This window comes from Staurois parvus, unplaced genomic scaffold (assembly GCF_062004578.1).
Source record: "Staurois parvus isolate SC_StPar_1 unplaced genomic scaffold, SC_StPar_1.0 ptg000235l, whole genome shotgun sequence".
NCBI classification, from domain to species: domain Eukaryota; kingdom Metazoa; phylum Chordata; class Amphibia; order Anura; family Ranidae; genus Staurois; species Staurois parvus.
The window spans coordinates 8,918,114-8,943,128 of NW_028318031.1; the positions used below are offsets into that span (position 1 = coordinate 8,918,114).

A 25,015-nucleotide genomic window follows, 5' to 3' on the forward strand; every position below is an offset into this window, starting at 1 on the left:
AGTGTATCTATGGGAATGTTTGACTATTCTTCCAGAAGCGCATTTGTGTGGTCAGGCACTGAAGCCAGACGAGAAGGCCTGGCTCGCAGTCTCCACTCTAATTCATCCCAAAGGTTTTTTGTCGGGTTGAGGTCAGGACTCTGCGCAGGCCAGCCAAGTTCCTCCACCCCAAACTCACTCATCCATGTCATTATGGACCTTAATTTGTGCACTGGTGTGCAGTCATGTTGGAACAGGAAGGGGCCATCCCCTAACTGTTCCCACAAAGTTGGGAGTATGAAATTGTCCAAATTCTCTTGGTATGCTGATGCCTTAGTAGTTTCCTTCACTGGAACTAAGGGGCCAAGCCCAACCCCTGAAAAACAACTCCACACCAAACTTTACACTTGGCACAATGCAGTCAGGCAAGTACCGTTCTCCTGGCAATCGCCAAACTCAGACATATCCATTGGATTGCCAGACAGAGAAGCATGATTCGTCACTCCACTGCTCTAAAGTCCAGTGGCAGCATGCTTTACACCAATGCATCCAACGCTTTGCATTGCACTTGGTGATGTAAGGGTTGGATACAGCTGCTAGGCCATGGACACTTATTCCATGAAACTCTCTATGCACTGTTGTTGTGCTAATCTGAAGGCTACACAAAGTTTGGAGGTCTTTAGCTATTGACTCTGCAGACAGTTGTGCACTTCAGCATGTGCTGACCCCACTCTGTCATTTTACGTGACCTACCACTTCGTGGCTGAGTTGCTTTTGTTCCTTCCACTTTGTTACTTCCACTTTGTTATAATACAACTAACAGTTGAATGTGGAATATTTAGTAGCAAGGAAATTTCACAAATTGACTTGTTGCACTGGCAGCAACCTATCACGATGCCACGTTTGAATTCACTGAACTCCTGAGAGTGACCCATTCTTTCACAAATGTTTGTAGAAGCAGTCTGCATGCCTAGGTGCTTGATTTTATACACCTGTATCCATGGAAGTGATTGGAACACCTGAATCCAATGATTTGGAGGGGTGTCCCAATAGTTTTGGCAATATGGTGTATGTAGATAAGCCAACTGCTGGATTAGGAGAGTTACTAGACAACAGCATCATCTGTGTGAACAAAAAATGAGCTGTTTTACCTGCTAAAGCATTTGTATTCCTGTCCATCCACTTCTGTGATTTATACTACCCATCACTCAGCACAGCCAGGTGGATCTCACCATTTATATTTAAGAAATGAAGTCGTGTCCTCTGTCCACCACTAGTCTGCTGATTGGATAGTGCAAGAAGAGCAACAGACTGTTGAGGTCATCCCTCTGCTCACTCTCCTCTATTTTTCTATCATCATGTTCCTTTGCATACACTTGCATACAGGACAACTGATTATTAAATGTACCCAAATAGAAATAAAACCACATCAAGTGTGCAGGGTTGGACGATAAGAAGACTGTAATCAATAATGATAAATACCAGATATACTGTATGTTGCTGCTTTTGCTACTGAGCCATAGTTGTTTTTTTTTTTTTAAGGTTCACTTTATTTTTAAGTAAAGTGTTTACGTGCACACCTATTTTATAGGAAAATCAGGCACAAAGGCAGTATCATTTGAATGTTCACCAGGCATTGTCAAACTAGGATCACAACCTACACATTGAACAACAGTGTACATGTAGTTAGGTTCAGGGATTACTACTGTATGTGTGCAAATATCTATGTGCACATTTAGGCCTGCATTTCAAGCATACTGTAACAATTTTACCCTGCTCTTGTTTATTTGCTTTACTAAATCAAGTCCATAGGAAGTTTCAGTGAAAAAAGTGAAGCTGTGTTCACTTCAGTTATGTGGAAGGCAAAATCAGGTTTCCCTACAAAATGATTATTCGGCAAGAAAACAGCTTACTTTTGTTCACTAAACTCAATTAGCTAAATATTCTCTACTTCTTAAGGTATTTTTTAGCAGACCCAGTCTTTCTCTTTTTAGGCCCCTGCCTAGTGCTCCTATCTCCTCTCCCCCACCAAGTGCCCCATAGCAAGCCACTTGCTATGGAGGCACTCGTGCATGCATGCTCACTCCTGAGCCAGCTCTGTGTTTATAACACAGACAGAACGTGGCTCGATCCTGCCCTCCCAGCTTCCACCTCACTGGCTGTCTCTGAGCCAATGAGAAGGGAGAGAGCTGAGAGAGTCGTGGCTCACATGTGCATTGCTGGATCAAGATTGGGCTCAGCTAAATATAATGGGGGGGGGGGGGGCTGCTTACAGAAGGGTTTTTTTTACCTTCATGCCAGTAATCAGTGTATTTTAACAGAAGAGGGTACCGCTGTCAGAATACAATATCCCAGTTTTAGGGAATATTCCATACACCTCGCTTGTGTGGATATGGGAATCTGTTAAATTTTTTTCATTCAGCCTTCTATAGAATCATCTATGGTCAGCTTTAGTAAATATATTACATACGCTTACATTGAAGGTAGCAGTGGTAGATCACAACCATTGCCTAGCACTGCAGCAATGCCCCCAAACAAAGTCTGAGTGTGTAATGAGCAGATATTGCTGAATTCAAGTACATACTGTATATAGCATATATAACTATAAACGTTACATACAAACAAGGTCTTAACATACCTTAATTAGCATTAAGCTAATCTATTTTATTATACATCACAGAAGTCTTTGAAAAGACTTGTATGCCCTTTTAATGCACTTGTGTATAAAGTACTGAAATCTTTTCACTGATTATGTTTGAAAATGGTTAAAAATGTGTATGTTATACTGTAATAATTGCCCCTCTGCTTGTTGGGTTTATCTTGTCTTGTGTCAAATGATTATCCATCTTATGATTATGTGCCCTAAACACACAGCATTCCATAAACTCTATACAGAACTACAGAGCAAGATGAGTACACATGCATTATCACCTTTTTAAGTTACAGGTTACAGCTTATTGTCGGGAGAAAAAACATCAGCTCTTAACCTATTTTGATTAGTTGCCTTAGTATATGGGATTGCTAAACCAGTATAGTTCTGTTGTATGTCAGGTTGCCCATCTCTCCCCTCTGTAGATGTCTGGAGTCTCTATTGTCTGTTTCTTTTGTAAGAGTTGTAAGGAATTTTAACTACCTAATGTGGTGGGAGAGGCTGATCCCATTTCAAGTCTGGGACCAAGGTGGAACTTTTGACAGATTGGGCAGGTAAAGGGAAGACACTCCGCCCTCTCCTTACCTGAATACAGGTGTATATATATAAACAGACTTTTAAATAATTGATGTGACAGAGGGAGGGAGAGAAACTTCATTATTACTGGTGCCTTCTTCACACAACTTGTACATAGTAGGGGGACATTCAGGGGGGTGTACGAAGAAATCTGGAGTGTGGAAAGAGGACGCCATCCCTGTTTGACCTTACAGCAAAGATGTTGTACCTGGAAAATAATGCCCAGGCGCAGTACAATGAGGTAAAGTATAAACTACAACTCTTTTGCGGCATGCAAGAATGTAAAAGACTGGCATATACAGCCAACTCTAACATAATGTAATATAATATATATATATATATATATATATATATATATATATATATAAACATAGCAACATAGCCAGTCGGCTTTTTAAAAAAAATTGCAAGTATTGCAACTCAGTTATATTATAATTTTGTATTTTTTGCATTTAACCTATATTGCCTCTTAAATATGCATTCTTTTACATTTTTTTCTTATAGTTTAGCATGCAAATAGTAATCGATAACGATATACATTTATATTACAGTATTTACAGTTATTTATATTTCATTATTTAATTTTATTGTACGGTACATTAATTTTGCATGTATTTGTAGTTATTACTAAGTGCATTTTATTGATATGTTTTATTAAAGGTGAAATAATTCATAGAAAGAGTAACTTAAATGTATCTGGTTGCATATTGCAAAATAATGACTTAACATTCCTGAAAGTAAAGGGACAGCTGCTGCTCTAAGTTGAATGGCCCAGATTGTGCGGTATTGTGTCACAAGACAAAAAGTAAAGTGTTTAGATTACAAAGCTCTAAGTAGTGTATTTAAATTATTTTGCAGCTATTGTTATATGGGAAAAATGTGTCCCTTTTATACTTTTTTTTTTAAAGTTTGTCAGATTTGATTACAAGAGTATTGAAAATTCCTTTTCATGGGCAGCATTTTATTGATCTGGAAACTGTCCAAAGATCTGTGTGTCACTTGTTGGCGGTGACTGTATTTGTTCTATAAGCAGATGGAAAAAGAGATGTGGTTGTTAACAATGATCTAACAGCCACACTGTAAAGGACTGGTTTAGCTTTTAATGAGGTGTTAAATGACAAAAGATTGCTTACTTTTGGTTTGACATATAAAAAGGAGAAACCTTTCAGATCGCTGATATCAGTATCCATATTTTGGAGTAAAACAATAAGCGATGTACAATATAATTTTTATATAATGAGAATCTTTGACATTATTCCCCTTGGTCAAAATAATATGCTCTGCTCCAGTATTGGAATGTGTTAGAGGTAACTGAAATCTCCATTTAGGGTAAGGCAGGCTCTTCGCTTCATTAATGGTCAAGATAGGCTGCTGTATTTACTAGTCAATTTTGTGCGCATTGCAGTTAGCAGTATTAAGTATTAGGAGTACTTATTACTGGCTTTATCACTGTTTATCATTTTTTTTTACCAATAAAGCACCAAGTAGCCAAGATCTATAATATCTGATAAAAGTAGCCGTACTAAGTACAACACATTAGATGGCATATAAAATTTAACACTGGTTGATTCTTCTTAGAAGGAAAAGTCTTTGCTGAATGTATTTGGTAATTAAGGGTATTCAATTTGAGGTCCCATTGGCAGTTAATACATTTGTTCTTTATTATCAGTGGAAATGGGCTAACTAATTATTAGCTCTGATTTGGGATATGTTAAGATGAAGCACAATGGGAACTAGTAAGCCATAGTACCCATTGGAAATGATAGTTTTCTAATGTAATGAGGTGTAAAGTACATTGGGATCTGGATGGTTGCTAAAAGTTACTGAACTTTGTACATAACCATTGCACTTCACAGTGTTATATTGAATTAGCTTGTGAAATGTCATGCAATCACTGCTATTCAAAGGTTTACTGTCTTTGCTATGTGTTCAAGCTGTGTGATCTGCTTCTCCAATAATGAAAAAACCTAAATCATTATGTTGATGTCTATGTATCTTAAATATGTTTAGTTCACAATTCTTTAACCCAAGTAAAGCAAGGCAAGATATATTCTTTACAAACAATTAAACAATAGAGTGAAAACCTGGTGCATGGGTTTTGCTAATGCCCCAATTTTAAAAGATGAGAAGAAGGAAAGGATAAGACTGGATGATTAAGGAGTAATAGTGTCCAGGGGGCTGGGAGGAATGGAATTTGTGCTTGTCAACTTTTCCTCCACCCCCATCTTCCTTCAATCTCATAGCACCAGAAAAATGGTAATGCAAACATACCCCTATGCATTCTGTGCTGCCTCCATGTGGGTGCTCTTCTTGTTATTTGACTGTTCAAAGGAAGCAACCATCCAAAGTTGAAACTATAAATCTGTGTTCCTAGGAACATTTTCCAGTGAATAAAAGTAAAATACAAACTTGTGCTAGCTGTATGCAGTTGCAATTCATATACATGTCTAATATGATAACTTAACCTGCAGTCTAGTATCTGTGCTTTATATTTAAACATTTTTTTAATTATTGCTATTTTTTTGGATAAACTCTAATTTTATGAAGATTTTTTATTGGCCAGCACACATTTATTCCCAGTAATTTAGGTGAACTGAGTTCTGTGCACTGTAAAGAAGTTAGTATGTAAAGTGCAGTACACCAAACAAACATAAGAATACAATATACTCATGCCTGCTATGTGCTTTGGATATATTTTTCACATGCATAAAAAGAAAGAAGGAGAGAAAGGGAGAACGAAAGAATGAGAGAACGAAAGAATGAGAGAACGAAAGAATGAGAGAATGAAAGAAAGAAGGAAAGAGAAAAAAGGGAGAAAGAAAGAGAGAAAGAAAGAAAGAGAGAAAGAAAGAAAGAAAGAGAAAAAAAGACCTGCTATCAGTCTAGTGCAGACAAAACAGTAAAAGATGGTTTCTGATTAGGTGTTATGAGTTACTGTGCAGTTTCTGTTATGTTCTGTATAAGTTTAGATATGATGCTTTATCCCTGGCATCAATGGCTAGTATGGTGACAGCCAATCCTCGGTTAAACCAATACCCATTTAATTATCCAATTTAACCACACTACATGACAGGGTAAATGAGTAGGTTAACCAGCTGAGAAGATCACCTTCAGGTGCAAAGGCCCTAATCATTATTTTTCTTTTGTGATTCATGCAATTGTATGCTGTTGTAAAAAACATCACATGGTTCATTGGCACTTCCATTTTGGACTTACTGATAATAGTATAGTGGTCAGATGATTCTTTTTTGTCACATCCTGTCATTTATTCAATCACAGCTTGCTTCATGATGGTCTTGATGGTGTAGCCAGACTTGCTTTAAAGTGTGCTAGAGCAGATCGTGGTGGGAGTTATGCATGTGGGTGGGTGTCTATGGGTGAATTGAGATACTGCTTTGAAAGTGCTTCCTTCTTATTATCTGGCCAGTTATGGGAACTGCCTGTGAATCCAAGATACAGCTGGAGAGATGCTTCAAAACCTTTCATCTCCATTCTCTTTTTTCACATGCAGTCTGTTTGTTCATAACGCTTCACTGCAATGTGATAACTGTTCTAGACATTGTCACATTTGTAAACTTGTCTGCACTGTCTGCATATATGTATTGAGATCAGATTATTTACTTTATCACCCTGCTCACACTCAAATTAGCCAAAGACATGAAATGATTGTCATGCAGTGTCTGTGTCTCTAGATAAATGCGCCCCCCCCCCATTTGATCGATTTCAGGGGAAGTAATTGATTTAATTGAATTTTCCCAACCAGTCACTACTGTTCTTCCACAATTAAGCTGGAGTACACTCAAGTCCAATACAAGCATGTATGTTTTTATTATCACTCTCAAATTTGATCTTGAGTGGTCAGATTTTCCGCCTGTCATCTCCTGTCTATGGACACCATAAATTAGGCTGCCCAGAGATGATTGTACATTTTATTGAAAACATTGCCAATTGCTGCCAGTTTATTCCACTTTAGGTAACATATATCCAGTACAGAGAAAACTGGTATAGAGAATGTGGAACTACTGATCCAACATACTAAAAACTCTCTGCTAGAGGTATAAACACATATGTATGTTGGCAATCTCTCACAATGGAACCCATACACTACAATATTATCCATAGCTAAGTTAAGATTGAGAAAATTGTGTGTTTTGATGCCATAAATTTAAATGGTTTAGCAATGTGTTCATTGAGTACACTGTAAGATTAACATTGGTATCACTAAATAGAAAACCCTTCACTAGAATAATTACTCTTTCATAGTCAGTAAAATATAGGGACATATGTTTGTCTGCTGATTGCTTCTATGGCATAGAATATTGTTAGAAACATTTGACTGATGAGTAATACATAATGTTACTTAGGCTGAACCCTTTCTTAAAGAGACTTGTTCTAGTGTTCATGAGACTTAAACTTTCAGTTATGCCCTGCAGGTGCTTTTCTATGACATGGAATGTGTTAGAGAGAGTCTAGTCTTTGCCCTTTAAATTCCAGCCCTAAAGGCATAGAAGGATGTTGCAGATATACCCACAATAAGAAAGAACTTAATGTTAAAGAACTTAAAGCCTTCCTGCTTCAAATATCCTCTGATTGTCTTTAGGAGGAGACAAAATTGCTTTAGATTAACGGTTTGTATTAAATCATTATGGAGTCAGAATGTAACATGTATTTGGAAATTTGAACTCCCGCACATACCATCACCCCAAAATACACACTTATGGAAGCAGACTAACACATACCCCAAAACATAAACTCATTTAATAGAGCACTGCAAAGAATAAAATAAACATTCAAAATGCATAAGTCCACACAAGCAAATCAAATTTCCATAAATGGAAAATTAGAGAAGGATAGTTTAAATAGTTGACAATAGACATTTGTTTCCCTTAAGTGATGTAAAATATAACCCTGTGTGGCATATGTTCATGCACAGGGGGACCCCAATAAAATAAACATTGCTCTAACTCATGAAACAACTTAACTTCTGATTCCATATTTTATGACCATCGTAACTGTACTGCCAAGTGTTCCTCATGGACCTTCCTCTCCTTCCTTTTACTTGGTTATGTTGCATGCGAAGCCACAATAAACGTACTGTTTATCTCTGTATGAAAAAAGATGTCTCACTTATTCAGGGTTACCCTTTCTATTTATTTCTCTTATATAAAACATACTTCTTCAATGTATTTTGGTAGTTAAGGTAATATTTATAAAACTCTTTTATACGTTTCTGTATATAGTTACCATATATGCATTTTTACATGACATTGCTGCATATTTATGCAGTATGTATATTGAATCTTGAGACTGCAAATAATAAGGTTAACACATAACCTGGCTCTCCAGGAGGCTAAGGGTTAGCAAGATGTGGACATTTGTTTATGTTGTCATGAGATCTTTGCTCTTGAATTTGTTCAGGTTTTCACCTGGTTCAGACTATAAGTTTCACACTTCCTGCCCTGCATGTCTTGTTGTTGACATTTCTTTTGTTAACTAAGCAATGTGAGAGCATCTGATGCTGGCCTCTTCTCAGTGGGCATCACACTATCTTAGACTAAGCTTTTCATCTAGCCTTCCCAAAACCTCCCGAAATACAATCCCTAAGATTCCTCTCTACTGATGCCTTTAAAGTCTAGGCCAAAGACATCTTGTGTTTTCTGACTCATTACTTTGATGCTATGTAGGAAAATCTGAAGAATATGTCTATGTTTTTCATCCAGAGGCTTTCACTTTCTTTTTAATTGACCATCTTCAAAGTATATCTGAATATGTAATTTAAATGAGGAAATTATTGTCCTGATAACTGACAATACGAATAGAAGGCATGAATCAGTATAGGCCTGAACAACTCTCACCCAGAACTAGGAGCCATCTTTAAAAACCTAGGACCCTGCACTATACAACCTTCATTTGACTATATAGGAGCTAAAAGATACTAAATTAGGTAACTGTTAAAATATTTATTCAGTTAATTTTGAGTAGACTTTATTTTGATAATTGAATTAACAATAAAAATAGAGAACAAGCTATTAATGTACTAGTATAACAACTTTAAAACATAAATAACAATAAACAGAAAATGCTGAATATTTCCAAGGCTTGCCTGCATTGTGGTAGCTGCTCCTATCTCTCACAACACAGGAAAGTCATGGTCCTGGAACTGACAAGTATTGGTTTGAGAGCGGAGAGGGAGCATGTTGGCATGGGCCTTTCCCCAACGTGTTAATATAGCTATTTCCAATGGGGAAGTGGGGGGTGCAAAAGGCCGAGGCTATCATAATGTAAAGCCAACACTACTTGAGAATGTAGCAACTAATATGATTATATTGACAGCTGGCATTGCGTGAGGCATACTGAGCTAAGTTTCTAACACACTGACAGGACTTAGCTCGGTCTGTCTTGCGCAACACTGGTTACAAACACAGACACATTAGCTGCTACGTACTCATGCAGAGTTGGCTTTACTTAACAATAGCCCAAGCAGTTCAATGACTGCCTCCCCTCTAGCAATAGCTTTCAATGGCTCGGTCAGGGCCACCATTAAAAATCACAAGGCTCTGAACAGCTTTCCTGACATGCCTCCCAACATAAACTCAGAAACGCACTTGCTGACACCCAAACACCTCTCCACTACAGCCCCAAGTTCAAACCACACATGCACCTTTTTTGGAACCTTTTGGTGGATGAGGCATTGGTAATATTAATTGTCCTAAGGCCAAGAAGAATCATTGGGAAGATCCTGCAGCACTGCTAAAACATAGGTACCACTGTATTAAGGCTATAACAAGCACTATTAGAAATTATACTGTGCCCCCTGGTATATATCCTAGTGTGACTACACTAAGCACATACATGCAAGCCCCTTGCCAGCTTCTATCTGCTGCTTCTCTACACCAACCAATGTATATAGCTAGTCTCTGCTATGCCACAGTTCTCTGGCAGTGTTAACCTTCCGCATCTCTATACCGCTCAATGTCTGCACTAGTCAACACTGTTCTACAGCCCTTTGCCAGCTTCTACCTGCTTCTCTATAGCCACACCAAGCTGTATTACAGCCCTCTGTCTGCTTCTACTCTATAACCATCCATGTATGTGTACAGGTTATGAGTATGCACAAGACCAGTTTCCTCATCGTACTTGCTGCCATGCCATTTCTATGCTTTTCCAGTGACTACCTTTCTATTGCCACCTACTGATAGGACATTATATGCACATCCAGATTACAGTGCAGAAGAGATCATGGTGTAGCATCACCGACCTCTTTTCTGCACTAGTTTTTGTTATACAGCTGGGCCTGGGCCCCCCTGTTGATCCAAAAGGGCCCAAGACTGGCATAAGTGGACTGCCTGTATGCCCTATCACTGGCCCTGGACCCGGTAACCAGTGAATTTTTTTCATTCACAGTGGTGACTTGGCAAAAAAGAATTGTCCAGCCTTAAATTAGTGACAATTAGAATAACATTCGTTTAGCTGAAACAACATCTTGATTGGTTGTTTACTCCATGCAAATCTGGAACCTGGTAAATTTTAAAAGTTAAAATGCATATATACCACAATGATCATAAGTAGAAATTAAAAAATGGACACTGATGAATCGAGATTAGTCCTGGTTTACCCCAGTTTAAAAACACTAATATAAGGGTAAACACATTTCAGATGTCAGATTTTTCCCTAAGGAAAAAAACACCCTGAACCAAAAAAAGTTTTCTTCTGCAGTGATATATTGTTAAATTGTGTAAGAACCATAACATAATTTCTTGGAATGCCTGAATCATGTATTCTGAAAATTAAGGTACTTCCTGTTGAGCAATATCAGCTCCTCTGAATCATTTCTTTGCTCCAAAATGCAATGCAAGGAAGAGAAAAGGATACAGCTCTTCCTTTAAAATCATTTTCTAGGCTTTGAGCTTAAGAGGTGGGTCAACTTTACTTTTGTGAGTCTATAAAATGACAGACTTCTTGACTCACCCACTTTTAAACTGTCTTGTTCTATGCCTAAATTTCCTGATGACTCATCCAAAAGACTTTAATTAAATGGCATTTTAGACATAATATTGCTCTGGTTGCTAACCATTTTTCTTTCTTATGACTCTAAAACCCACTATTTATTACTTACTGTACTTGTCTGATTCTGGACTAGCCTAACACACATTATGATACTGAAAGAGAGACATGTTAGTTTGTAGTAGACAATACTAAACACTGCTGAATATGAAAGAACTGGCCTTTATGAAGTGTGAAATGTGAGGCCTATCCCTATCCTGCTCCAACTCCATTGAAGGAGGCTGAAGGGGATTTTATATTGAAGTTAAATGCTCTACTCAACTAGACTATTTTCCTATCACTGATCTAACACGGCAAGTTCTCTAATATGATCTTACAGCACTCCTGGACTCTTGTCACCTGCTGCCATCATAGCATAGTTGTAGCAGGGGAAGGGGGATAAAATGGTGTGTCTTCAGACAAACCCAACCAATTATTGATTCTGACAGTATAGACATCCTGTTTTTAGACTGCTTTTTGACATTCCCCCGCACACCATGGCTACTCAGTAGTATTGCCCCAAAACTTGCAGATGTTGTAGTTAGTGGTCTAGGTAAGATCCACTTGCCATAGCATTACTTCTAACAACAGCTTTATAGGTCAGTTAGGCCTTGGAAAATTGTTCATACAGGTTGCATATTTGCTAAATGAAACCAAGATTCAGTAACAGTTGCAGAGTAGGTACCAATACTCACAGTACTCAAAGATCAGACTGTTAGTCATTTTAAATGTGATATTAGAAGCATATAATGGTATAATTTTGTTTTAGAAGAGTTAAACTGGCCATACACATTACAGGACAGTTAGGTGTGCAGGCACAAAGCAATGTTCTTAAATATTTTTGGTACAGCTTGCCACACAAACACAGGCATGGTTCAAAGAGACATTCATTTTAGCTTGTAGGGAGGAGCAGGGAAAGGTGCATGACTGAACCCTGCTTGATTATGATGTGCTTAAGATACTATAGAAATAGACTGATAATACATTCTATATGTTGCATTAAACTACATTACGTCTCAAAACAAGGCATACGTTTTTTCCAAATAAAAGCATTAATGACACCCTGTATGTCAGGTTTTGTTTATTTCATATGTATTATATGAAGAAACACTGGCAGGAAGAATTTTAACATTAAAGGCACTCCCATAGACACCGGTGAAGGCTTTGACCATCTTTTATTGCAAACACACCAGCCCACTGCTAGATCTGGTCTTTTGAGAAGCCAATACTTACATTTCCAAGTAAGATTTGCTGAAACCTCTAGAAAGTCCAACTTTTCTTACTTCTGGAACTAACTGAATGAATAGCAAGTCTCTTTGCCTGTATCTCTGCATAATGATTATCTGATGAGGATATTGCCAGTGTTATTTTTGCTTCTGATCATACTTCACAAGCCAGACTTCCTGCCATCCGCAAACCTTCATGTGGAATGCTGCTCTCCTAAATGTATGCTTAGCTCCTTTGAATGAATGCCAGTTTCTCTCCCACAGTTTGAGCCACCTTAATGGAAAGTTTCCATGTTACACTAAGTTTTAGGCTGTGATACTGAAGAGTTAAAAGACATGTTCACCTTTTAAAAAAAAAATGCACATATTTTTGCAAATAAAAAAATGTGCATTTATTATTATTTTTTTTATCAGGGGATTTTAAAGCCTTGCACCTGCAATCAGCAGATCAAAGGTGCAATTTAAGGCTCTTGCAGAACGTCAGTGTAAGCTGACCTCATACGAGCAGGCAGTTATACAATGACAGGAAGCATCAATGAACCACAGCGCTCAACAGCAAAGGCTATCGGTACTTGTAGTTCATTCATTCACAGAACTCTGTGAATGAATGATGTGGCCATGTGGGCAAAGCCCCGCATGGCTGCTGTCTTTTCAGAGAAGAGCCCGGATCTGCTGTCACAGGGAGTGTGGGGATCATGGGTGGAACATGTAACATGTTCCCAGAAGTGAACTTGTCCTTTAAAAATGAGTTTTTTCCTAACTGGGCACCTTGAAAATATTCACATGTGGTTAAGGCACTAACAAAATTTGCAGATAATCTCTCCTTTTGCCATCTGTCATGCATCAGGGAGTGTCCCAGTGTGCACTTTTACATCTCTGATCTCCAAATCTGCCTTTCAGTTGTTTCTTTTGAAAGCATTTTATTAACCAGAGCTTCCCTGTTTGTTTTTAATATTTAAGTAGTCAGACTGGTTCTCATAATTGTTAAATTTAATGCATGTAATCTTGAAATGGCAGATTAACACCCATATGTTGTTAGGTCACTTTCTTTTTTCTTTTAACCATTCTCAAAGTACAGCATTCTCATTATAATGAATATAGCCTATTTGTGATTATGATTTGTGTTTATGTAAGCTAGAATTATTAATGGGGTACTTATTTGTGACCTAATGATAAATAGATCATGTAGAAATTCACAGTGATTGCTTTAATTTATCAAAATATTTAATGGAAGAACATTCCATGTATACCACATTGAATGTTAGCATCCAATCCGAATCAAAATTTTATTTTTACAAATCTCATTTTACAGTACGTGAGTCTTGTTTTGTTACTGTTGAGCAACACAGACCGCCTGAGAGAATTCTTGCATCACAAAGGTTGGCAATGCCTTGTTTCAATTAAATATTTTCCCCATAAAAAATATACCTCTCATTGCATATGCACAAAAAAAGGATGTTGCACTGGGTGAGGATGAACAGTGATTAGAGTACATAATGACAAATCTCCGCTCCTGCTTAAGTTCTGTGACTTGTGCACCTATGCCCAGGACTGTATGGAGATATCTTGCTGCCCTATGCACATCTGAATGACAATGTCATTTTGTACAAGTTCTACAGTATATGGTATTGTGTTAATCCTAATGTCATGTCCATCATGGTTTCTGTAGTTTCATATAGCTTTTATGTGTTTTTTTCTAGCCTCAGTATACAAATTTGGGGCTGCTGAATAGCATGGAACAGCAGATACAGAATGGCTCATCTTCTACAAGCCCCTACACCAATGAGCATGCCCAGAACAGTGTGACAGCACCATCTCCATATGCTCAGCCAAGTTCTACATTTGATGCCCTGTCTCCTTCTCCTGCCATCCCATCAAATACAGATTACCCAGGACCTCACAGCTTTGATGTTTCATTTCAGCAGTCTAGCACAGCAAAGTCTGCAACGTGGACGGTAAGCTAAGCATTCATTTTAGTTTTGTATGGCATAAAGAAGTGTTAGGACCCAAATCAAGTTTTTCTTTTTCTTGGAATCTTTTCTCACTTTAAGTCTTGAGGGCAATGGTTCTACCACATTGGAAATGAGAAAAAAATCTTCAACAGGGGCACAGACAGCAATGAAAGTGGTTCTAGCCTCCCCTTATTCTGCTGTTAAAATAAGTGTTTTTATTTTTGTCTGTTACTGTTGGAGATTTATCCTCACTTCCTGTCTGGTGAAACCTTTGTCACCCAGACAGCAAGTGAGGGTAAATCTATCTAAAGGAATGAAAGGTCTATTTTTCTTTATCCCAACATAGATCACTATTGTATTCTAAAGTGGCATTCATTTTATGTAGTTTTTGCACCTATTTTTGTTAAGCACCTCAAACCCATAGGTATGCTCCAAGATTCTTATTTTATTCAGCTGACCACAGCTTTAAATAAAGGATGGTGGTAGAGGAGACTTTTTTTCACAAAACTACTAACTAAGCAAAGGTTTAGGTCATGAATTAAAGACAAAACAGATTTTCCTGAAATGACTGTCACTGGAATAGAAAGTTAAGAATGTCTGACAAGTTCACTGAGTCATTACTACTGTGTAGTTAGTGGCATTATGAAGAACATGTAATTAGCAATGTATGATTTATTTCCTTGTGTATGGTGAGACAGTGACAATGCTCAGATTCCCATGTTTGACATTCACTTGATATCCTCCCAGATATTTGGTAGACAAAGATGAGACATCGGTGAATGTGTTACACCTGGAATTGTGCACTCACAAGATAAAGTAATCCGCCCACTACAGAAAGGCAAAACAGCTCTAAATTATTATTTATTTCCAAACATGCACTACATCACATGCCTCTAGTAAAACCTGTTTAACGTGACACATATATTTTAGCTATCAGGCTATAAAGTATATACCACGTTCACAAAACTGAAACATCTTAAACACCATTTGAGGTAAAAAAAAAATGTAAGAAAATGCACAGAACATGCAATCCAAGCTTTATGGTTGACAAAGTTATAATATGGTCAGACCTGTGGTAATGATCAAAGAGTGGTTTGACATGCTGGTGCAATCTAGCCATCTGATGTTGTCTTCATTCAATTTTTATGTTTATACAATAGTGTGGGAAGGAGAGAAACACATGCAAACATTTACAATCATAGATTTCTCTTTTTAGAAACAATAGTGAATAGGCATGGATCTTTGAACAGCAGTATCTGCAAGGTTCCACAGCTAGGCACCAACCAATGCAACAACCATCTTGTGTCTGTTTCTACATTTACTTCTGAGACATATGTACACATAAATACATTCCCTGTCTAGCTGATAAAAATGTTTCTAAAGTTGATCATAGGCAGGATCTATCCACCCTCAGACACCACTGTCTGCTATCACACACAAAAAACATGAACACTTGACTTGGTTAAACATTATTTTTAGGCCCGTGCAGTTGAGAACTGTAAAATGTGGGTAGATACTGGTGCTGCTTAACTTGGAGAGTGGTGGGACGAAATCTGCCAGGTTTGGCAACTATCTTCCAATGAACATAGGCAGGCACAAGCCACCCACCTTTAGGCATCTAGTTCATCTAGGCATCAAATTATCTGTTTATGAAATAGGCAAGGTACACACACCTCTCACTATCTGTAACATCACAAATCCTGCTGGGCAACATTTTTTGTTTTTTTGGTTAGTGATGTTTTTTTTTAATTTTTATCCTGGAAGAGTTTCTCTAAAATGTGTAGAATATACTGTATTTCCATGTAGCAAAAACGATTTCTTTACATAATCTTGAATTCCATGACATTTTCAAGTACAAGGTATTAAGATATTCAGATGACATTGCCTGTTAAGTGTAGAAAGGTGGTGTCACTTGGCCCAGAAAGTTGGTTGTCCTGGAATAAACCAGTTATTCCCGTTTACAATATATATTCCTGCTTATACTACATTATAATTTCGGGGAAATTTTTGTATTTTATTTACAGTGTAAATCACTCTATTCTTCGACAGTTATTACATTTCTGACCTCCTATTTTATGAAAAGACACGATTACATTTATTTTGTTTTCATGCATTAAGCAGACCTTCACCCCAAACTAAGTGTCATATTGCCCTGCCTTCTCCCTCCTTCCTCTCTCAAAATTGGATATAATATTTAATTCTTTTATTTTGTGCTGCCTAGCATCACTTTTAACATTTCTTGCCCAGGCAAGAATGACGTTCGTGTTCCCTTCCTTTCCTCCCAGATTTTGCGCATGTGCAGATGTGCCTCAGGGGTTTTGGTCTCAAGTCAGCTCATCTGCATGCATAGGTTTCCTCAAACATATCTGCACATGTACAGATTTCCCAGAGTATACACATTGACAGCTATTATGGATGTTCCAACCCTATGCCATCTTTGCTTTGTGTATGTGTAGAAAATCTCCTGTGCATGCACAAATGTGCCAAAGGGCTGTTCCAGGACCAAAAGGCTGCGCAGAGAACTTCAGCACGTCTGTGCAGGCACCATAGTGTATAGTTCCTCTTTAAATACTTCTAAGAATGAGAAAACTCTCAAGATGCAGCAAATGCTTGTTTATTGCCTGTTCTATGTGACATAGGTAAACTTGGTCTTGGCTATTTTAGTGCAAGATGCCAAATGCATTGAGATTTTTTTCATTGAACAATGTGTAAGCAACTGGTTACAATTTAAAGCAAAACATTTTTTTTATTTTAGCCAGAGTGGGAAAGATGTTATAACATCTATTTGGTTTTTTACTTGTGTCCCCGCTGGGGAGTTTCCATCTCACTTTCTGTCCTGGTGAACATAAAGGAATTGAGGAGAGCACCCCAATAGAAACACAGAAATCAAAACTACAAAAAAAAATAGAGGTTCTCACCCTACCTCAATCCACTTTAAAATGTTTTTTGACAGTCAATGACTGCCATGATGAAATTTTACTCTCTTTTTGTCTCAGGGACCAAACAGAAAGAGAGACTATTCCAAATGGTTACAGAAACAACAATAAAATCTTGACATTGACAGAGATTCTAACCACTCCTAACTTTGTCCAAAATTAACATATAAGGTTTTGACTGAAGTTGTGCTTTAAGATAAAATTATTTTATCATGGTAATAGAACTGTACTTGAATTCTTCTTCACCCATAAATAGTTACAATGAACTGCATGATAAAAGTGTGAGGCCCTGACTGGTGATTATGGAACTCTCCTTTAAAATGCAATTGCTTCTGTTTGCGGTTTGCATATATCTCCTCAAGACTATGTGCAGAAACCTGGCAGTGGAAAACAGGCTTCCTAATTTCTTGCTGTTGGCTTGGCACTTTCCTCTGGAAAATAGATCAATAGTGTCAATAGATGAATTTGCCCAGTTAAAAAAAAATCTAACTGCAGTTTAATTTCTTATTTAAATTCCAAAATATTTGTCAAGAAACAATAGGTGTACTTTTAGACCTTTAATTGGTATTTTTACGCTAATGTTCCTCGAAGTGACAGAAAATATGGGGTACATTTCATCTGAATAAGAAAGGTGATTATAAGCCAAAATATGTCCATGAAGGGATTATACGCTTATGTCATATACAAAGCACAAAAAGTGTTGCTTAGAGATGCAAGAGCACACAAGGTTATATAGGACAAGTATATCTGGAAAATACACCCTAGGTTTCAGAGCATACTGTGATGTTCATCACATATAATTGTCATGCACGAAAACAGACCCCACCCCATATCATTATAGAAAATGCAACTGGAAGCCTGGATTAAAACTGCTTTCAGCACATTAAAAAATGAAATCACTGTGTGAAGGTGAACAATAAATACATTCCAAGGCCTGTGGCAATATTAGGCTGAGATTTGAGTTTACAAGCCAAATGTAGACTGCAGACATAACACATAAAAATGTTTCCCAACGTTACTAAAAGTGCCAGCTTATTGGATTACCAAACATGACAGAAGTCAGGATTTTGTTGGTCTCTTTCTTTTGCTTAATAAATACAGTTAGTGCTTGTCTGGAAGAAGCATTTACCTTGTACGTATCCTGCTTTTAATTTTGTCCTTTTTTATTACAAGGGAAAAGGATGTGACTTTTTTGTCTGCTTTCATGTTAACTTTGCAAACTTTTTGGTGATCAGACAGGTGGTCAGAACATTAGATCCTGGCTTTTAACTTGCTATAAAACAGGAGCACCTGGTTTCTTGTCTGTTGCCAAGTAATTTAAAGATTTACCACTTACCTTGAAGATACCATCACTAGCAATTCATATTCTACAGCCATTTGTTTAATTCTTACTTCTCTGTGAATATATGTAACCATCCAGGTGAATCCAAGGTCCAGTATTACCTATTAGTGTCATTATCACTTTTTGTTTTATACCTATTTGTCATCAACATTTAATACTAAAACAAAACTTTAAAATCAAAGGTCTTACATCAAAAAGTGAAATTTTTGTTAAAGGAGGATAGTAGTGGTTGTGTGGTGATCACTTACCTATACATTTTATTACTTTCTTATACATCTTGGAAGTTTCAGTACTTGAACTTCCCAACATAATTACTGTTTCTGACATATACCTTGGAGTCTTACTCCTCCTGCTACAACTAATGTATCCCCTTTCTTACTGTTGCATTCTCTAGATGATAACATGTATTAAAAATGCAAAAGGGAAAGTTAGGTTCCTCATAAGTATTACAGCAGATTTGCAGACCTGTGGATTACAAGCGACTATGGAGTCTCAGAAAAACCTAAGAAACTAAGTATTAGTTTACTTTTTTAGCATCAACAAAGCAAAAAAGTACAGAGCAGATACCCAAAATAATCAAGTAGCTATGATATTTTACTTCCTGATTACTCTAAATCTGGCCAAACATGGTTCAGTTTTCTAATTCAACCAGTAGGCTGAATCAAAAAATCTGAACCAATACCCCCAGCCACACATTCAGCCTGGGTTCACACTATGCAGTGAAGGACACTGCATGTAATTTGCACATTAATCGCACCGCATTCCTGTGCAAATTACATGCAAATGTCTGTGTGGTGCGATTTGAGCCATACCCTTTGTATGCTCAAATCGGTTTGTATCTGCACCAAAAAGGTGCAGGACTCTTTTTTAAAAACGCACCTGAACAGCTGAGAACACTGATGCAATGCGCTTTCTGGCAATTGTATTTTGTGATCTGTTTTGGGGTGTCATTAATTTATAATTGACACCCACACCAGATAGAATGAGCGCGATGCGATTGCGGTGCAGGAAAAACGCACAGGATTCTCAGCGTTTCCCACACCACATTGGTGTGAACTGGGTCTCAAGGTGGATGGGGGAATCCTCCCCACTGCACTATTGTATTATGATAGTAGGTAGACCCCCCGCTGTCAGAATAAACAGACCAGCACTGCAGCTCATTGCCGCAGCACTGATCGAGCGGCTTTTATCCAACAGGGCAGTTGAAAAGCAGTCGATAGGCAAATCTACTGCTGTGCAAGGATCAAAATCCAGTCAGTTCAGCAGAGTCCATGTATGGCCAGCTTAAGGTGAAATTGCTATGAGTTACTGCTCTTTATATACAGTTATTGCCCTTTGCACTACTATAGTAAATACCCCTGTGTAGGGTTCATTGTTTATATCATATCCTTTTGTAACAACCAGGCATGTAGACAGCCCATATAGTTCTAAGTTCCTGTAGGAAAGTATTTTATGCCACTATTAATAAAACCACTCCTCAGTTTTGCTGCAGGCAAAGAAATGATGTGTTTCAGATGACTGTTCTTGCTACAGACAAGATGGAGCTTGTAGAAGAACATCTGCAGCCAACTCGTTCTGTATGAGATGGGGCCAAGACTTGTTTGTGTCCTGATGCTTGTCATAACACGTACAGAGCAGAAAGAATACCTATGGAGAATAGAAATCATACAGTACATATTGATTTATGTCTGGAAAATGAATGTGCAGTTCATTACTCAATGTATTTGGCAATATGAATTGTGCTATTTTTCTTTGGAAATGAAGGAAGCAATGAAGTTAAATGTCTATAGGTTGAGGCTCAGTGGTGTAAGGAAGTTCAGGACATTCGTACAGCAAAGAAAAGAAGGTGTGCCATTTCATAGTCATATTTCTAAGCCCTGAATAAACTGGGATCTGCTGAGCATGATACTGAAGTGTCCTTTAATTCATCTTTTGCAAAATAATATCATTTCTTTAGGTGGTTTGGGATATAAAAAAAGCTTTCCTGAGGTCAGTGTTTGACCAAACTGAGCTTTTGTGAAATGCTACTGGACTTGTAAATTAGGCACTTAGACATGCCTGCATCTACCTTCACATATCTAAATAGGCACCTGGGGAAACTAATCCATTCCAACAAAATAGATTTTACCTTGATAAGTGATTGCTTTTTGGGTTGCTATGGTCAAGTGGTCTTGTTAAAATAAATCTGTTGACTTTCAAAGTAGTACACTGATATCAGGATAAAATGTAGGTCCCTAATACCTCTAAGCACCAAAATCCTGGGCCCTCAGTCATGCAAGTAGTGACTTTCTGCACTTCACTATTGTTCAGTGAGGTTGCACATTACATTGATTGATCAATGGTAAGAGCCCATTCAAATTATGCATTGTATTAACTTATGTATGCTAACACAATGTGATTTCACACATTGAGGTTACTGCATTAAAGCTGCAAGTTAATTTTTAATGGGCTCGTAGTGCAGGCCTCATCCTGCCTCCTGTACTTAGAGGTTATGTCAGACAAGATGGCTTGTGTGGTATGGCCCTCATGTACAAGAAATGGGATGGGACAGGTCAGAGTTTATTTTAGGTACGTAGGACTGGATTTGTTGGCTATATAACCGGGAGGTTAAGTTAGGCTAAGAGGAGAGAGTTAAGGTCAGGTTAACGGTTAAAGGATAAGTTTACCTTTGAGAACATGTTACATGTTCTGCCCGCTAACCCCCCTCCCTCTGACAGAAGTACGGCGAGAAGTTCCGCATACTAGCTGTCAGTTTTCAAAAACAGTGCGGCCGTGCGGGTCTCCACCCACAGGGCTACGTCATTCATTCACAGTGTTCTGTGAATGAATGAACTACAAATCCCAACAACCTTAGCAGCTGTTGGCTTGTAGTTCTCAATGAACAACCATGGCTCTATGAGCTCTGTGGTAGTCCTTGAGTCTTCCTGTCAGAAGTATCGGCTTGCTTATACAAATTGTAGAAACAAGCAGATACATTGACAATCTGCAGGAGACCTGCATGGCACCAGCAATCTGCTGATCACTGGTGCAATGCTTTACAGGCTCCTAACACAAAAAAACTAAACTAAAGGCAATATTTTTTTTTTTTAGTTTTGGATAGAGGGGAGAGGGATTAGAACACCTGTCAGTTTTTATTGCTGTCTGTGTATGCATTAGGGAGCTTCACTCTCTCTATTTGTCCTGTTTACATTATCATTGAAAGTGAAAATAAAAGAAAATAGTACATTTTGGGTTGTACCCAGAAAAGTAATACAGGGGAAATCTTCCAATGGGGATACTAGTTTTGTTGACCTGGGGGGCCCCAAGGGATTCCCTTAATTTGTAGGGATTTCCTCTCACTTTAAGGTACATCTCCCCGATGGGACAAAGATGATATTTACAGGGGTTGTAATTCTTCCTTACTCTATTGAAGATAAAAAGAAAAGTTTTTCTTATAGTACTACTTTAGGTGTTAAAGTGTGGGTGCAGGTTGAAATCAATGTACTGTTCTGAAACAGCATTTTGTATTTGTCAGAGTTTTAATGTGAGCGATCATCTTTTGTGTTTCCTGTACAAATATCAGTTAAATAAGTTTTAAAATGTCACTTTAGGAACATGGGGGTGTGGGTTTTCATCACAGCTTTTGTGGATTGTTGATTCTTCATCCTTGAAAAGTAAACATCAGTGGGATTTACAAAAAAAGTCCTTTGCTGAAGTAAGCCTGATATTTTTGCTGTATGGATATTTTTTTTTGTTAGTTTTCAAGAAGTCATGCAACACATTTGGGCTTGGTACATTGTATTGTTAAGCTAGTTTTCTTTGCTATAAGCAATCACAGGTAGGCCCACCTACTTAATTTGGCCCCATATTATTACTAATACTGTCTAGACAAACGTATAGAACCATAACAAGGGAGGGGTATTAAGTACCAGTGTAAACTTAAAAGTGATAGAATCAAAATAAATGATGCTTTCCCAGCAGTTAAATGTATTTTTGTAGCTCATGTTAAGTTAATAAATACTAGTATATAAGTATAAACCCCCTGAATTGATCTTGAATCATTATGGTCAATTTAAAGCCTCATAATTAAATGACACCCCTGGTTTATGCAAACATCTACTATATTCTCTTCCAGGGGATAGGTATTGTTCATGTGCACAGATTATTTCAATATGTAAGTAGATCAAGATCAATGGTTTAACAGGGTGCTATAGACTTCTATTTAAAAAAAAAAACTGCAATGCACACATTTCAAACTTATGCAGAGTTTTTAAGTGAACCTGTTACTATGTTCATGGAAAATTGTAAGTTCTCTTAATGACCCTTCACTGCTGTCCATGTGTGTGTCTTCCTTGGTTTTTTTACCACCTGATCTCTGTTGAAGGATGATCGACCAATCTAAACTTTGATCCTCCCCATCAGAGGGCATCAAGAGATTAAGAGCCAAGAGCTGAGACATTCAATGTGTCTATTACTGGAGGGAGCTAAGAGCAGCATTTTCTCCAGAAAAATTTAAGCATTTCAGTCTCTCAGTTACACTTTATCCATACCGACAAAACTTTTATGTAGTTTTATGTTAACATTTGACTATAGGGCCACTTTATTTATAAAACTTTTGTATGATAGTATTCTGTTGCCAGATCGTCAGTTCATATAATTTTTATGTGGAAGACCAATCAGTTATTCCATTTTACTATAGGAATCATAAAATTAAAGCTGAGGTTTCGTTTAATTACATTGTAAATCCCCCCCTTCTCATCATCATGCTTATTTACCATAATTTTTACATAAGCCAACTGTTTTCATGACATACCTTATATCATTGGGTCTTTTTGCTTCTCTATACAGTATAGGCAGACCATGTGTGGTTGGGGCAGGGTCCTATGCATAGTCTCCTGAAAACATCATAGCATCCTTCCTCAGTAGTCTTTTCAAGAGCCTGATGCAAGTAACGAGCTGGCTCTTGAGAGGAGCTATGCAAAATTCAGAATGTCTTGATTGGTGGGTATCAGTATGTAGAAGTGAGAGTTCCTAGACAGGCTTTATTTGAATGAAGGCTATCCTAGATAACACCTGCACGTGATGCCATGCCTCCATGATTAAAAAACTGAATCCAATTAATTAAAGGGGGGGTCAGGGAGAGTCAGGCTGGGGAGGAAAGTGCAAGATTATGCTGGACATCCTCCAGCTAGGTAAAAGGTAGGCTCTAATTGACTTTCTGCAGTTTCTAATACACACTGTGAGAGGCTCATAGCATGCAGTGAAATCAGAGTAAGCTATTCCAGTAAGGAGGGTTGCCTGTGCAACTGTGTATGACTAAACATAAGGCTGGAGTTCAGCTTTAAATAAATGCAAACTTGCTGTACAATTATATTTTTAGGAGTACATTTTTTTTTTATGACAGCACATAGTGCACTATATTTTTAAAAACCCCAAATCCTCCCAAAACTAGCTTTTTTATTCAGTACCGATGATGGTGGTTTGAATGTATTCAATCATTTTAGCAAGATCTTCCTTTAGGTGCTGGCTCCTTATTCTTTGTAACTATCTTCCAAAAGTTCCTTGCTGCTAATTCCATTACAAACCTATTCAACCAAACAGTTTGAAGTGCAATGATGATTTGCAAAATCAACCCAAAGCTCCCAATAAGATATTCATTTGTTGAACTCAGTTTAATGAAAAATGATTTCCAGATGTTTGTTATTTGTTGAATTGCTTGTCCCAAAATGTTTTACTGGTATTCTAATCACCTATTAATTTATATCAATGAAATGAAAACTTTGTATACTTTGTGATATAAAACCTAAAATCAGTAAAACAGAAACCCATTAGCCTTTGGGAGGTTAGATAGGTAAAAGCAAGAGAAGCATGTTTATGTGTACGTAGTGCAGATGAGACAGATTTTGAGTTGGAAGACATGACGATACATGTGAAATATGCAGAAGGCAAGACCAGAGGCGCCGTAGAGCTTGATTACTGTATGGAGCGCAGTTGAGACTTGCCTTTCTGCTGTGGCCTACAGCATTATGTAGAAATGGGGACGCTGCAACTCGTTCCAAAACTCTGCCTGATCAGACCTGCCCATGTTGGGAAAAAAGTGTTTGAAGTAAACAGGGGAATTACTCACTGAGTAATGATGTGTTTTACTGGCAATGACAATACTTTGATAGACTTATAGAATTGATATTATACTGTGATAAATTATATAATGCGGAGCTGGAAAAATCCTTCCACACCCTCTAAAGCATACTGCATAATTGCCATACAATATTTCTTTAGTGGGACTGTATTCTTGGCCCCTCAAATTGTGCAATATCTGATGTTGCCTAAGT

At 37.7% G+C, this 25,015-nt stretch overlaps 1 protein-coding gene across 4 annotated transcripts in view; it reads left to right on the plus strand.

Annotated features, from left to right (window-relative positions):
• Window positions 1-25,015, plus strand: part of TP63 (tumor protein p63) — a 194,353-nt gene that overhangs the window by 134,715 nt on the left and 34,623 nt on the right. For 3 of the 4 annotated variants that reach the window (XM_089680150.1, XM_089680147.1, XM_089680149.1), the window contains exon 4: window positions 14,175-14,429. In XM_089680150.1, coding sequence (XP_089536276.1) covers window positions 14,175-14,429 — 255 coding nt within the window. Of the gene's footprint in view, window positions 1-3,247; window positions 3,447-14,174; window positions 14,430-25,015 lie in introns of those variants that run through there. The other variant, XM_089680151.1, reaches the window with a different exon arrangement.